Source organism: Ascochyta rabiei, chromosome 17, assembly GCF_004011695.2.
Source record: "Ascochyta rabiei chromosome 17, complete sequence".
NCBI classification, from domain to species: Eukaryota; Fungi; Ascomycota; class Dothideomycetes; order Pleosporales; family Didymellaceae; genus Ascochyta; species Ascochyta rabiei.
The window spans coordinates 2,813-17,689 of NC_082421.1; the positions used below are offsets into that span (position 1 = coordinate 2,813).

The following is a 14,877-nucleotide window of genomic DNA, read 5'->3' on the forward strand; positions in this document are numbered from 1 at the left end:
TTACCCTACTAACTTTTCTTTTCTAAACTTATACTCTCTTTCTATACTAACACCTACCTATTATTCTTACTCTCTTCTTAACCTACTTTACTCTCTTATCTTTCTTTCTTAAACATTATTTTCTTCTTAACTAACCTCTTTTAACTTCTTTTCCTTTTCTTCTACTTCTTTCTTCTATCCTTACCTCTTACTTTCTTTACTCTATTCTTATTCTTTCTACTTTTCTAAATTTTCTTCTCAATCTCTCTCTTCTTTCTATCTCTTATCTCTTTCCCTAAACTCTTTATAAACTCTTTAAACATATACTCTCTACTTTTTACTTCTTTTTATACCTTTTCTCTTCTTTTCTCCTTATTTACTTCTTCCTCAACCTTTTTAAATTTCTAACAAACTACAACTTTCCTTTTTACTTTACTTTTTCCTTTCCTTCCTCTTTCTACACTTTTTCTCTTCAACCTTCTTTCTTTTCTCAACTTTTACTCTTTCTAATCTTTCTTTTCTTTTCACCTTCTATTTAACTACTCTTTTATTTCATACATCTTTTAATAAACTAACTTCTTCTTCTACTTTCTTCTCTTCTTTTAATTCTTTCTTTTCATCTTTCTCTATTTTCTACTCTTTTTTCTTCATTTACTATCTTTACATCTTAATCACTTTAAATATCTTTTCTAATACTTTTACACTCTCTCTTTATTAAATACTACATTTAACTATCTTTTCTATCCTACTAACACTCTTTTAACAATTTTTTACCTTTTTCTACTTCTCTTCTTACTTTATCCTCTCTACTATTCTCTTCTCTTAACAATTCTTTCATTTCTCTTTTCTTTCCTTTTCTTCTTTTATACATCTCTTAACCCTATCTCTGCTACTTGCGCGCTGTTATACTGCTGCATGAACAACGCTACTCTAATTGCTACTACCATTGCGTTGCTGAAAAAATTCGCCTTAAAACCGCTCTCTGTACCGCTTATCTATCTCTACAACTGCCTCTTCACTCTTGTGTAACACTTGACGGGCCTACCGCCCACCCACTTTCTCTTCTTCACCCTGCTTACCTGCTACTCTTCTCTATCCCGCTTCACGGTCTTAAACACCTCCCCTCCTTCACTCTTAACCGCATCGCTCCGGGGGCACATCCACGGGCCCCCCGCCCAACCCTCTACCCCCTCTCCCGTGATACCTTATCACGGGCCCACCGCCCACCCTTATTCTACTCTCTTCTCTCCTTCATCCTTTGCTCGTGATGCCTTATCACGGCCCCACCCACCTCCCCTCTTTCTCCTTTACCCTCTACCGCCCTGCCCAACTGCTTTGTGACACCTGACGGGCCCTCCGCCCGCCCCTCTCTCACGCACTACGGCATCTACGGGTTCAGGAATGCCTTTCTGGGCTGCGGCACCACAATCGGATTTGCCAAACTTCCCTAACTACTGTTCTATCTTGTGACAATACTATGTAAACGCCCAAAACACCTTGCTCCACGTCATTTTTATCCCGTTCCATCTTTCTAATCTACCTGATACCCTGTTCAAATGCCCTTTCCCTCTACCATTTATTCTTATACCCGATTTACAAAGCAACCAACCCTGCCTAATCCAAATTCGCGCGATCAACGCGATTGACGCCCTCTTGCACGAACAACTTCTTGTACCTCTCCCATCCACCATCCTGCTGGCTCTTCTACCTATTGCGCATGTCTTTCTTAACTACTCTACTATCTATCCAAATTTACTTTGTCCTGACTCTCACTTTCTTCAATACGCACGGCTGCTTTCGGATAGGGACTTACTTGGTTTGGTCTGCTCTCTCCGGATTGTGGGCTCTTCCTGGATCAGGGGCTCTTCTTAAATGATCGGCTCTTACTACTTGGGGGCACTGATGTGGACTCCCTTGGCTTGCGGGGACCACTTTCGGGCCACTTTGGGGGACTACTTTCGGACCACTTGGGGTGGCGCACTACTTGGCGCGCTACTTAGGGAACCACGTGGGGAACTACTTGGGAACCACTTGGATTGGGGGACCCACTCGGGTTGGACGTGCCACTCGGGTGGGGCAACCACTTGGGTTGACGCACTACTTGTGGAACTACTCAGGGAACCACGCGGGTTTGTGCTGACTACGCGGCTTGATGCTGACCATGTGACTATGTGGATTGATGCTTACTGCGCGGGTTGATGCTTACTACGCGGGTTAATGCTGACTATGCGGGTTGGTGCTGACTACGTGGATTGGGGGATCCGCATGGGTTGGGGGCTCTACTTGGGTCGGGGGCTCTACTTGGGTTGGGGGCTCTACTTGGGTCGGGGGCTCTACTTGGGTTGGGGGATCCGCATGGGTTGGGGGCTCTACTTGGGTTGGGGGTTCTACTTGAGTTGGGGGATCCGCATGGGTTGGGGGCTCTACTTGGGTTGGGGGCTCTACTTGGGTTGGCGGGTATCACTCGGGTTGGCGGGTATCACTCGGGTTGTGGGGACTACTTTGGTCGGTGGCCCTTCTCTGGGCGTTTCTTTCTACGTCTCTGAAGTGTCTGTGTTGCTATTTGGCTGTTTTGCACTTTCTGACTTGTGATCACCGTGCAGTCGCAAGTCAGCCTACAGCACGTTTCTCCTGACTTCTCCTGACCTAAGGTTTCGGGTTACGGTTATATCAAACACATTCTTTCTAGTCTGCTAAATACGACTGCACATGCCCCTCCTCCCAAGCATATAGGAAACGACACATCTGGCTCGCGTCTCTCTGGCCCATCTTGATCTTTAATCCGAGCCACTTGTAAAGCCGGAGCTCATCGCTACCGTGCACAATCGCGGCGTCTTGCATCTGCTGCTCCAGCCATGGCGTGCACATCAGTGGCTGGCAGGCAAGCAGCGCAGCTACTGCTCTCTGGAGCACTCCATCGTACTGGCAAGGCACATGCATCCCTTGTGTCTTAAACGCACCCTGTATGCTTGTTTCCTCCCACTTGTTGCAGATGGCTTGGGGCGCCCAGCAGTAAAAACACCGCGCATACTTCTCCTACTTCACTTAGTGCATAGATTTCACCTTAGACTCCATTAATGTCATCTGCGCTCCGCTGGCCTTTGAACAGTCCTTCCAGTCGTGGCGCGCCGGGTCAGCCTGAGTGGCCATGCAGATGGCGCACGCATTGCTCCAGCGCTGGAAGTGCTGCTCTAGCCGCTCCAGGTCATATACTTTTTGTTCCGTCCTTCGCTGTTGCTGGATCTCAACCCTCTGCTCTTTAACGACTATAGCTCGCTCTATACATCTGCGCTGCTCCTCTGCTGCCACCGCCGCGGTGTCGGCCTGCGTCTCCTCTGGCTCTTCCTGCTCTTCTTCGACGGCTTGTCGCTTGGTACTACCGGGGTGTCGCTCGCATAGATCACACTTCGACTCTCCTATCTCGCATTGCTGCCTGTTCTGTCTGCCGTCCATGTGCTTGTCTATCGCGATTCGCCGACAGGATTCGACTGTCATAAACTCCTTTGCAGGTCGCTCCAGCTTGTAGCCGAGCGCCTTCTCTACCCTCCCCTCTTTTGTTACATAGCACGCTCTCATAACAATAGACTCGCTGTCGAGCCCTGTTCGTCCCGCCCGGCCGCTCTCTTGCACATATTGGAGCAGCAGGGGACACATGGCAACGTGGATCACCACCCGGACGCCTGCAGCGTCGAGCCCAAGACCCAGCATGTTCGTGGCTGTACAAAGCTTCTCTATGCCCAGGGTGAAGCTTCGCACCATGCGTGCCTTTTCCTCGTCTGAGCCCATCTGACGGTAGTATGCAGAGCACTGCAGAAGCTTCGCAAGCCGTTTCGTCTCGTCCACAGTTGGACAATAGACGATGATCTGCGCCTTGGGTCCGTACCTACTCCTCTTCGCAGCCACAAGCTTAATAAGTACTTTTTCTAGCGTGCCACGTGTGTACTCTAGCACCTGGTACGCAATGTTCGTTCGCGTGGTGCGTTCATCGCGGCATATGGTTACGGTCTGGGCATCGAGCCCTGCGGTGTGCAAGAAGGCGGGCTGCAGCGTGGGCGGCAAGGTTGCAGTCAGGTAGACAACCTGTGTGCCCTTCTCCGTCATCTCCACCATCTTGAGGAGGTCTGGCCGCCAGTCCTGTGTCGACTCCAGCAGCACGTGGCACTCGTCTATCACGATACGATCTAGCTGATGGAGCATGCGCTTTTCGTTAATAAACCTGCCGAACGCCTTCGTGACTGCGCTCTTAGGCGTCACTAGCACAATACGAGCCCAGTACGGCGGTCTTCTTCCATCCCACTTCGCGCAGGGGATGCCGAGCTGGTCGCAGCGATCTTGCAGATCGTCTCGCAAGGCATTCAACGGAGCCACGACCACGGAGACGCCGCCTGGCGAGACGGACGCGGGCAGCATGAACAGCATACTCTTGCCGGTGCCGGTAGCCATAACAACTAGCACGCGCAGCCGTCGCTGCATCACAGCCTCGAGGCTTTCTTCTTGCTTGCCACGATACTCGGCGTCCGGCCGTCCAGCGAGTCGCCTGAACTCTGCCTTGAGGTCCACCATCGCGAGCGACGACCAGCGCTGGAGCGCCTGCTTCTCTTGCTGCGCTACCATCTCCGCGCGAACACCGGGGTGCATGCGGCCGTCCTCCCAGGCAGATGCAAACTCCAGCACGCGATGCCAGTCCATGCTCACCCGCCGGAACTCCTCCCGCTCGGCCATGGTCTGAAAGGGAGACTCCATCATGGAGCGGCCGTAGTTGCCCTCCTCTGTTTCAAGGCTGTGGCCGGACTGCAACGCTTGCGCGTTGCTCTTCGCCGGCGCTTTGTTCCAGTAGAGCACTTCCAACCAGTCGCGTGCTTGTCCATCTCTTGCCAGCTCTCGGTGGATGGCTGGGTAGGCATGCCGCCAGGCGCGGGTGCCGAGAGCGGTGTTCATGTACTGAAAGGTCTGCTCGCGCAGGACACGGCGTATGCGATCGGTGCCCCAGTACCCGTCTGGGTTAGCGGATCGTGCCTTCTTACGGTCGGCTTCGCCGTACTCGTCTCCGTCGTCGCTCTCTTCGCTATCGCTCTCGTCGCCCCACTGCTCCTCCGGCTCTGGCTCCCAGATGAAAGCGGTAGGGCGGGCAACGCCATTGTGCAGCATCTGGAGATCATCTATGAACGGTCGACCGAGCCCGAGGAAGTACACCACCAGCTCACCCACCTCCCAGGGAACATAGCGGTGGATCGTCTTGACACGCTTGCTGAAGCTATACCCCTTGTGGTACGTGGTGGTGAAGGATACCAGGCCACCCTCTACAAACACCCCTGATACCCTACCCCGTCTGCACTGTTCTCGCACTGTATCGAGGTAATCTCTGTCCCGCGACCAGGCCCGCCGCCAGACATGTGAACAAGCGTGAAGAGGCCTTCTTTAAACCGACGCACTCCTTTCATGTACCTAGCTACAGCGTCATTGCGCCATAGCGTCCGTTCCGGCCGTTGTGTGCTATCTATCCCACGAATAAATCTCTCCCTTAGCGGAGCCTCGTCCAACACCCGGTCTAGAAGCCAGTCTTGCCATCTATCTAGCTGGTTGTTAGGGTGCTTCAGAAAGCTCCAGCCCGTAGCCAGCTCGGCTGGCTGATCGACGAGTTTGTCCACGGACACCTCTGGAAGCGGGTGGTCCCGGGTCGCACGCAACCCCTTTCGTCTAGATCAAGAGTAGGACGTCCTTGAATAGCTGCAACCGCACCGTCTCGCAGAGTCCCTTCACCATCGACCGGAGATCGGCTAGCGAAAAGCTCTGCTTGTCAATGAGAAGCCGATCTCCATCCCACGACACGATACCGGGAGTATTACGTTGCTTTGCCTGTGTTCTAGCTAGCGTACGCAAGCGGAGCATTCGATTCATAGGACTGGGTGTGCCTTTGAAGTCGGACAGCGTCATAAACCGTTCAGACATGTCTTTAACTAGCTCATACGCAGTAGGTGCTGTACAAGGGTCTTTCTGAAGCGCTTTATCTCGCTGGCAGCGGGCATGATGCACTACGAGCGCTTTCGAGGTAGTGATCAAAGCAGACAGCGTTGGCGAGAACTCGTGCGCCGGAACCCACCCACCGCCATGGTGATCAGGCTTGAGGCCGAGGACAGCCACTCCGCTCAGCAGTGCGCTCTCGTGCTCGTCGCCAGTCAGGCTGTGGTTGAGCAAGGCGATCCAAAAGCGCAGGCATTGCTCTTCCAGTTTCTCTTTCTTCGCAGCGTCGTCTGAGCGGGCTATTTGCTGGAGTGACACCAAGAGGGCGTCTTGCGTGCTGGTAAGTTTGTATGGCGGCCGCTCGACCTGGTCATATGTGCGCCACAGGTAGCAGAGGATGCTCACCAGCTTCTGGCTGTACTTCTTGATCGTACCGACTTAATGCCTAGCGTAGAAGGGCCGCTCGTTCGATTCTGCGCCCGCCTCACGTCGCTTAATAATCTCCAGTGCGAGTCTGCTAACAACCTCAGCTTGGCTGCTATCGAACGCTTTTCGTATCAGCCGCTCTATAGCTTTGCAAACATCGCGTAAGCCCGTGTCGTCAAACGCCACTTCTTCCTTCCCACGCGCGTCTACCTCCCCACCAGCTAGCTGTTTAGCGCGCAGAAGTGCCGCCCTTGGGATACCTTGTAGGTGCGGGACCCATTCTGTGAGCTCTAGCCACGGATCAGCCTGCGAACAGATGCCCTCTTTAATCTTATCCTGCGCTGCTGCTGCCTCACGCTCTTCTCGCTGATGCTGGCGATCTGCCTTCACTCTCTGGGAGATGTCTGCTAGAGTCGCAGCTCCAACGCTCGTCTCGACTGCAACATACGCCGGCCAGCCAACAGCTCTGAACAAGCGCTGGCAGGATTGGCTGTCTCGCCATACTCGGTTGCGCGAGTGCTTGCTCTTTTGCCTTATATCTCCCCCTCGCTTTTGTTCGTTCACCCAGCCATGCTCATCCTTGCAATGTTTCTGCATGCCCTGCAGCGAGATGCAGGTATACTAACAACGCTCCGACAAGCATACCAGCCCGTCTTCTCGGCTTTTCAGACCAAAGACGGGCTCCTTAGCCGGCCTTGGTACACGCACGTCTCCTGGACTCCACGCAAGGTTTGGTAGCGCGCGTACAGCTGCCGCCAGGCTCTTGCGCGTAGCGACTGTGACCTTGGGATGGCGCTCTTTGAGGTGCGTAACGATCTGCGCTGGTGGAATAGCAGTGGCACATGGTTTACAAACTACGACTCGAAGTTCAGGCTGGTGTTCAAACAGCTGCGCAAATAGTTCTATAGTGTAAGGAGCAGAAGGGACACAAGTGGGCGCTATGCAACACGTCCGTTAGCCTAGTGTTTGCTATCCCCCAGCATATTGATTGACAGACTGTGTATCAATCTTGCTTTTGGTTTAATTGCGCTCCCAGCTCCGCTAATGCTGGTTGGTGAGGGCGTTGTGGTACATCCGTGCGCGGCCTGACTTTCGGTGCCGCGGTGTGACCGCGTCAGAACCTCAACAACACCCAACCCCCTTTCCGCACAACCTTCGTCTGAACTTCTGCTCGCAACCTCATTCGCAGTACACAAGTCGATAATGCACTGGTTGGCAGCATTAGACAGCGCCGCAGAGCGGTTTGATGGCGGTCGTCGGAGCTTTCCTCTGGCCAGCGAAGCTGACTTCGTTCGCAACTACGCGTACGAGCCGCCGAATAAGGACTACAAGAAGCTCTTCTTCTGCCGAGCGACCATCTCACGCTCGCAGCGTGATCCAGGTGCTCGTCCGCACAGCGCAGGATGGCTAATCCCCACCTGTGACAATGCCAGCGTCTGCAAGCCCGTCTTCATTGCCCACTCCGTCTTGTCAGCGATCTGGCTTCTGCGCGAGACGCTCGCCGACGACGTCCTGCCTGACAATATCTGGGATCGTCTGGTCTGCGCGGCCGAGTCGCTTGCGGAGGACGGGATGGAAGAGCCGCCGTCTGCGCAGAAGCCCTTTGCTTCCCCTTCACAACAGGCCTCTGCTCCACCCCTGCAACAAAAGAAGCAGCCACACCTATCTGCGCCGGCCCCTACACCAAAGCGCGCTCGAACAACCACCGATAAGACACATCCAGCCAGCCCTCAGCTGTCACAGCCTAGCGAACCAGATGAGCAGCTGAAAGACTCCCCTCTGCACATCACTACCATCTCTAACAACAACCGCCGTGCGGAGCAAAAACGCAGCAGGACACTTGCCACTTCGCGTGCGAAGAAGCGGCTTGCCCTTGGTCTGGTAGCACCTGGCGACAAGGCTCCTCTTCCAGAGCAGGCTGCCTACACCTCTATTGTGCAAAAGGACAAGTCCGTTGTCGCCTGGATCATCAAGCAGCCGGTCTCCGATGACACGGACTTCTACAGCTCCACCCAAACTCCCTACCTCACGGCCTGCACCCTTCTAGAGAAAGCGCGCGTGCTTAGAAACCAGTCCTCTCGGTACCACGCTGCCCAGTTCCTGCAGGCTTGGCGAGAACGTGGCTCACCCTTCAGAGGTGGCGGCGAGCTCGCTGGCAGCCAGAGCAGGACCGGTGCGGGAGCTAAGCGCTTGCAGCTGCTGAGTGTGCGCAACGATGCTGACAGGGATTTCTGCTTTGCCTGGAACATGTGCACACGTTACAAAGCAGAGCTAGCAGCTGTCCATATCAAGTCTTAATGGGCGTCAGCTCTCCTAGGTCAAGCATACTCCAACAAGATAGCGCAGATCCAGCATAACAACTTTGTATCTAGCAACGACAGGACGCGAAATCGATACAGAAAGGGACAGATCCGCACAGAGGCAGTTGCAGCGCTAGTAGAGTTAGTTAGTCCTAACGCTACTAAGAAGGACAAGCAGGTGTTTAGACGACGGTTAGGCCAAGCCATGCGCTGGTACTCTATTAGTCAGGAGCTAGGCTGGGCATTCTGACCCTGATACCACACGACGAGATTGCGAATCGCTGGATAGAACGCACCCTCGTGTAGGCCAGCTGCATGTCTGGATTGAGCTACTTAAGAAGGAGTGTCCAGACATTTGTGCAGCTAGCAAGGCACTTAAGAACTGGTTAGGGCCAGAGGGAATTGCTGGCGGGCCCATCAACAAGAAGAAAACGCTGAGCATTGAGGCGGAGGCGCCAGCAACCATCTACGAGGTGGAAGAGATTCAAGACAGCGAAGACGACGAAACTGACAACAGCGTTGACGACAGCACCAGAGAGCAAAGTCATGCTTCGCCGAAGAGTCCTACGCCAGCTCCGCGGTTGCGTCAGCTAACTTTGCTTGAATTGTTCCATCCTGTAGAGTAGATGTTACCTGCGCTCAACTCTGAACATTGTGCTACATACCTTATCGATACTGCCCTACAACATCGCGAACATTAATATTAAAACATCTACTATATTCCACTCACGTACCGTATGCTCGATTCTTCTAGAAATTCAACATACAATTGGGACGCACTTTGTACACGTTCCGCAATCGTTGCAGCAATATTTGACTTCAGGAACAGCGAACAAATTCACGCTGAAAAAGCGAACAAATACAGTCAAGTGTCTGTGCTCACGCTAAAATTTACATAGGCAAAGCGAACAAATACACTGTCTTTGTTCGTATAATCACTGGGAGTCTTCTTCCTTCTTTTTATCTCTCTTCTTACACTTCTACCTACTTCTTTCTTTATCTATTTCTACTTCTTTTTTCTTAAACCCCTTCTACTCTCTCTATATTAACACCCTAACTCTCTTCTAACTCTAAAACCCTAACCCTCTTCTTATTCTAAAACCCTAACCCTCTTCTTACTCTAAAACCCTAACCCTTACACTTACCCTCTTTTTCTCTCTTACTCTACTCTTTTCAATACTCTACTTTCTTCCTTACTTTATTCTTCTCTTTACTCTACTCTCTTCTACTTCTTCTTCTCTTATCTTTTTCTTCCCTCTACTCTTCTACTCTTAACACCTATTCTCTAATCCTTACTACTTTTCTCTATCCTTTCTACACACCTTATCCTTTCTACTTCCCTTATCCTTTTCTTTCCTTATTCTACTACTCCTAATCTTCTTTACTTTTCAACAATCTTTCTTTAAACTACCACTCTTTCTTTTCCTACTCTCCTTCTTCTCTCTTTTTTAAAACTTCAACTTTTACTCTTCTAACTTTTCTTCTAACCCTACCCCTCTTCTCACACTAAAACCTAACTATTATTATTACTTTCTTCTCTACTCTCTCTTACTCTATTCCTTACCTTCTTCCTTACATATAAACTTACTTTCTCACTTACCCTCTCTCTCTCTTACTTATTCTCTTTCTACCTTTCTCTTCTCTCTCTAATTTTTTACTCTTAATACTTACTCTCTTCTTCTTATCTTTTCTACTCCTCTTTTCTACTTACTTTTCTCTACTACTCTCCTTTCTAACACCTTAACTTTCCTCCTTCTCTTCTTACACCTACCTTCAATCTGTACTCTCTCTTTTACTCTACTAACTTTTTCTAATTTTTCTTATCTTTTTACCTTCTCTCTAACTATTCTTTTATTCAACATCTCCTCTAATCAACTATCTTCTTCTTCTACTTCCCTCTTTTCTCTTTAATTCTTTTTACTATTTAAAACTTATTTATATCTTATCTTCTAACTTCCCTCTTCTATATATCTATTGTTTCTTTCCTTTTTCTTTTTATCTCTATCTACCATCTCTCAATTTTCTTTTGTACTTTTTTATTATTATTACTATCTTCTCCTACTTATAAACAACTCTTAACTCTATTCCTTTATACTTAACTAATACTATACTATTTTCCTTCTTTCTTTTCTTCTTTCTTTTCTTCTTCTTTACTACTATTACTACGCTACTGTCTTTTTCTCTCTCTTCTATTCCGCTCCGCGGTCTCAACCACCTCCCCTCCTTCACTCTCTTCTGTTCCGCTCCGCGGTCTTAACCACCTTCCCTCCTTCACTCTCAACCGCTTCGCTCCAGGGGCACATCTACGGGCCCCCTGCCTACCCCTCTACTCCCCTCTCCTATAATACCTTATTACGGGCCTACCGCCTACCCCTCTTTCTCCCTTACCCTCTTTCTCCTTAACCACCCTCTTCTCCTTAACTCTTATCTCCTTTCTCCTTCTTTTACTTTTAACTTAACACTTACTTTTTCCTATTATTAACTTTCCCTTCCCTCCTCACTGCTCTCTTGTGACACCTGACGGGCCTACCACCTACCCCTCTCTTGCGCGTCACGGCCTTTTTAGTTTGCAGGCGCGTCTCTCTAACGCACAATATGCCCTGTGCACTCTTAGGCGGGTTTCTGTTATACCCCCTACCGGTTGCCAGCCTACAAATGCAGGTAACCCTAACCCTAACCTTGACCTGTGTCTGGTCCTAAACCTAACTTCACTTATCTAACGTCTTTGTTACGCTTACTTCTTTGTAACGCCTTACAGGCCCCCCTTTAGTTCTTCTCCCCTAAACGCTGTCTTAATTGTTTCTACAGTTTAATGCTGTGCTCTTCTGCTTTTAACAACAGATCTGCTCGCTCTGTTAACCTTCTTGCTGGTTACCTGGCCTTTTACGGGCTGTTTGCTGTTGTCTCTTACTAGTCACAGGTCATGCTCCTTGACTGCCCGCCTTCCCTCCCTCTCCACCCTTTCGCCTTTCTCCAACGGTCTCGACCACGCTTCCGTTGACACTTGCTGCACTCTCAGACGGGTATCTGCTACACCCCTGTTACGCGTCACTAACGCACCAGTTACGGGGGCCTCTTCACGGGTTACAGACCTCTCTACGGGCTCAGGGGCACCTCTACAGGTTGTACGCCTTACTGTCAGCCTCTTCTTGTTCTGTGCTATTGTTAACTACTTTGCTTGGCGTCCTTGTAATACATTATTACAGCTTACCTCTCTACTGCTTTGCTATGTTAACCTCTCAATGATACCTCATCACGGCTTCGTCGCCTACCTCTTCTCTTTTCTTAACTACTGCGCTTCTTGTGCCTCCCCACAGGCCTTCCGCCCCCCCCTTCTACTTCACCGCTGCGCTCAGCTTCTTTGTGACACCTTACGGGCCCCCGCCACCCTCTTCTCCTTCTCTCAGCGACCCTCTCTTAAAACACCCACGGGCCCACCGCCCACCCCTTCTTCTACCCTCTTCTCTCCTTATCCCTTGCTCGTGATACCTTATTACGGCCCTACCCACCTCCCCTCTTTCTCCTTCACCCTCTACCGCCCCGCCCGACTGCTTTGTGACACCTGACGGGCCCACCGCCCACCCTTCTTACGCACTACAACATCTACAGGATTAGGAATGCCTTTCTGGCTGCGGCACCACAATCAGGTTTGCTAAACTTCCCCTAACTACTGTTCTATCTTGTGACAATACTCTCTAAACGCCCAAAAACCTTTTTAAATGCCTCCTCCTCTCTATATCTTACTTTTCCCTAATTTTTGTTGTCTTAATCCTGCGCTTTCTTTTTAATACAAACAGCTGCTTTAGGTTAGGGACTTACTTGCTTTTGGGTGCTCTTCCTGGTTTGCGGGCTCTTTCTGGGCTGTGCGCTGTTCTTAAATAATCAGCTCTTACTACTTGGGGGCACTAATGTGGACTCCCTTGGCTTGCAGGGACCACTTTTGGGCCACTTGGGGGGACTACTTTTGGGCCACTTAGGGGAACTACTTGGGAACTACTTAGATTAGGGGACCTACTTAGGTTAGACGTGCTACTTAGGTAGGGCAACTACTTAGGTTAACGCACTACTTGTGGAACTACTTAGGGAACTACTTATGGACCCACTCGGGCTAGGGGACTACTAGGCAACCACTTGGGTTGGCGGACCACTTTGGGAACCACTTGGGATACTACGCGGGTTGATGCTTACTACACAGGTTAATGCTTACTACGCAGGTTAATGCTTACTACGCAGGTTAATGCTGACTATGCGGGTTGGTGCTGACTACGTGGGTTGGGGGATCTGTATGGGTTGGGGGCTCTACTTAGGTTGGGGGGGCTCTACATAGGTTGGGGGATCCGCATAGGTTAGGGGCTCTACTTAGGTTGGGGGCTTTACTTAGGTTGGGGGCTTTACTTAGGTTAGGGGATCCGCATAGGTTGGGGGGAACTACTCAGGTTAGTGGCTGTCTCTTGCGGGCGTCTGTGTTCTTCTACATGCTGTTGCTTGCTTAACCAAACTACGTATAACCCTAACCCTATCCTGACATATGTCCCAGCCCCCACCACAGCTCCAACACCTCTACTTGTCTCTGCTGCCCTCTTTACTTATGCTCTCTGCGCTTGTGTGCGCTTCTGCTCCTTTGTCTGTCTTATTAATAATCTGCTTGCTGTAAACGCTGGTAACTCTACCTTAATTTGCGTCCAGACTGGAACTTAACCCTAATGCTAACTTGCGTCCGGGCCCGACCGCAACTCTACTACCCTGACTTCCGTCCCAGCCTGAACCTAACTCGGCTGCACTGCTTCTATGAATCGTAAGCGGAAATTCTTTTATTTGCTACTACTGCATCTACTGCGTCTACTCAGCTAACAACCACGTAATCTAACAAAATTCCTTAACTAAATTGTTGCTTTCTACGTTGTCTAGCGGCTGCTTCTTCCCTAAATATTCGATTAACATCCTACCCGGTCCTGCATCGTCCACCCCAAGCTCCGCTAATTAGACCTGCTATTAGGCATTTGCCTCTGTGTAACCAAATACTATGCCTATTAACCCTGCGCTTAATACCCTAGTGTACTAACAAGTTCCGTCCTCTACTCGTTAATATCGCCCCTCCCTATTCAGTTCCCAGCTATTGCAAATCTCCTGCGGCACGCCACTGCACAGGAAACAGCCTAAAAACATGTTAAACTAAACTTGATTATCTATCCTCTGTACTATCTCTTTTACTTTTTTACTTTCTGCCCTCTAACACTGCTGTATGTTGTGTCTGCTCTGCGTGTTGCCTGCTCCCTCGCATATCCCGCATTAATTCGCCTACTACGCTAACTGCCTGCGCACCCACTCTATATTGGCAAACTCTTGCTGTTGATGCTCTGTTAACGTCTGCCACGGCCCCCAACGCGCCTGCTCCTGCTGCCGAAACACCTGCTGCACCTCTTCTTGCTCGGCTTTAACAACGTCCATCTCGTCCCAATCGTTGTTCTCTAGCTTGCTCTCTTCTTCTGTTTCTTCCTCTACCACCTCCTCTAGCTGCCCGTCTATCCCTCAGCACACGTCGCACATCTCCTTGTTGTCCTCCTCTCTACACCCTGCTTGATCCTTCCTCCCATCCAAATACCCGTCCAACACTTCCCTCCTGCAGCTAACTGCCCTGCTCTCGCCACCTTCCACATACTCCCTCACCATCTGCCACTCAGCTTCTGTCCTGTTGTCGTTGGTGCGTTGTTTCCTATCCTGAACAATCAAAACTGCCTCGCTTCGCAACCTGTCCTGGCCTGCCCTGCTGCTCTCTTGTGCGTAATCTAATATAGTAAACAGCTAATTAATGTAAATAATGCACCGTACATCTGGTATGTCCACACCTATCCCTAACGCGCTTGTTGCTACAATCACGCGCTGCTTGCCTGCCATAAAGTCCGCCAACATGGTCAGCTTGCCTACAGCATCCGCGTGATACGCGTAACAATCCAACTGCTCTGCTAACGCCTTTACCTTTAGTTTCGAATTGCTATACATAATAAGCTTGCCTGTCTTATACTTCTACATCTTCTGCCGCACTATCTTAATAACTATCAACTTAACGTCCTTCTTCTTTGCGGACTGGCTGATCTTAATGGTCTGATACGCCACGTTTGTCCTAGTAGTTAGTTGTCTGAACATCCTAACCTGCTTCTGCTTGTAATGCATTCGTTGATACAGCTTGTCCTCTTCTGTCAGCAGCAACGTT

At 50.3% G+C, this 14,877-nt stretch overlaps 3 protein-coding genes across 3 annotated transcripts, besides 11 other annotated features; 1 reads left to right on the forward strand and 2 right to left on the reverse strand.

Moving 5' to 3' along the window:
* Positions 1–2,245: part of a dispersed repeat that runs on past the window's edge.
* Positions 1–10,492: part of a mobile genetic element that runs on past the window's edge.
* Positions 2,434–9,606: a mobile genetic element.
* EKO05_0009406 (uncharacterized protein) lies at positions 3,025–5,127 on the reverse strand (the record flags this gene model as incomplete). The annotated part of the gene is made up of 1 exon (XM_038947330.2): positions 3,025–5,127. One exon carries the CDS (start codon positions 5,125–5,127, stop codon positions 3,025–3,027), a length of 2,103 nt encoding a protein of 700 aa, XP_038793792.2.
* On the reverse strand, positions 5,677–6,963 carry EKO05_0009407 (uncharacterized protein; the record flags this gene model as incomplete). Its single annotated transcript, XM_059637535.1, has 2 exons — positions 5,677–6,377; positions 6,429–6,963. The coding sequence occupies 2 exons, from the start codon at positions 6,961–6,963 to the stop codon at positions 5,677–5,679; spliced, it is 1,236 nt and encodes a 411-aa protein (XP_059493518.1).
* On the forward strand, positions 7,570–8,664 carry EKO05_0009408 (uncharacterized protein; the record flags this gene model as incomplete). Its single annotated transcript, XM_059637536.1, has 1 exon — positions 7,570–8,664. One exon carries the CDS (start codon positions 7,570–7,572, stop codon positions 8,662–8,664), a length of 1,095 nt encoding a protein of 364 aa, XP_059493519.1.
* Positions 9,612–12,832: a mobile genetic element.
* Positions 9,717–9,814: a tandem repeat.
* Positions 9,989–10,492: a long terminal repeat.
* Positions 10,493–10,496: a direct repeat.
* Positions 11,075–11,145: a tandem repeat.
* Positions 12,833–12,952: a dispersed repeat.
* Positions 12,953–13,091: 139 nt separating this feature from the next.
* Positions 13,092–14,877: part of a mobile genetic element that runs on past the window's edge.
* Positions 14,145–14,178: a tandem repeat.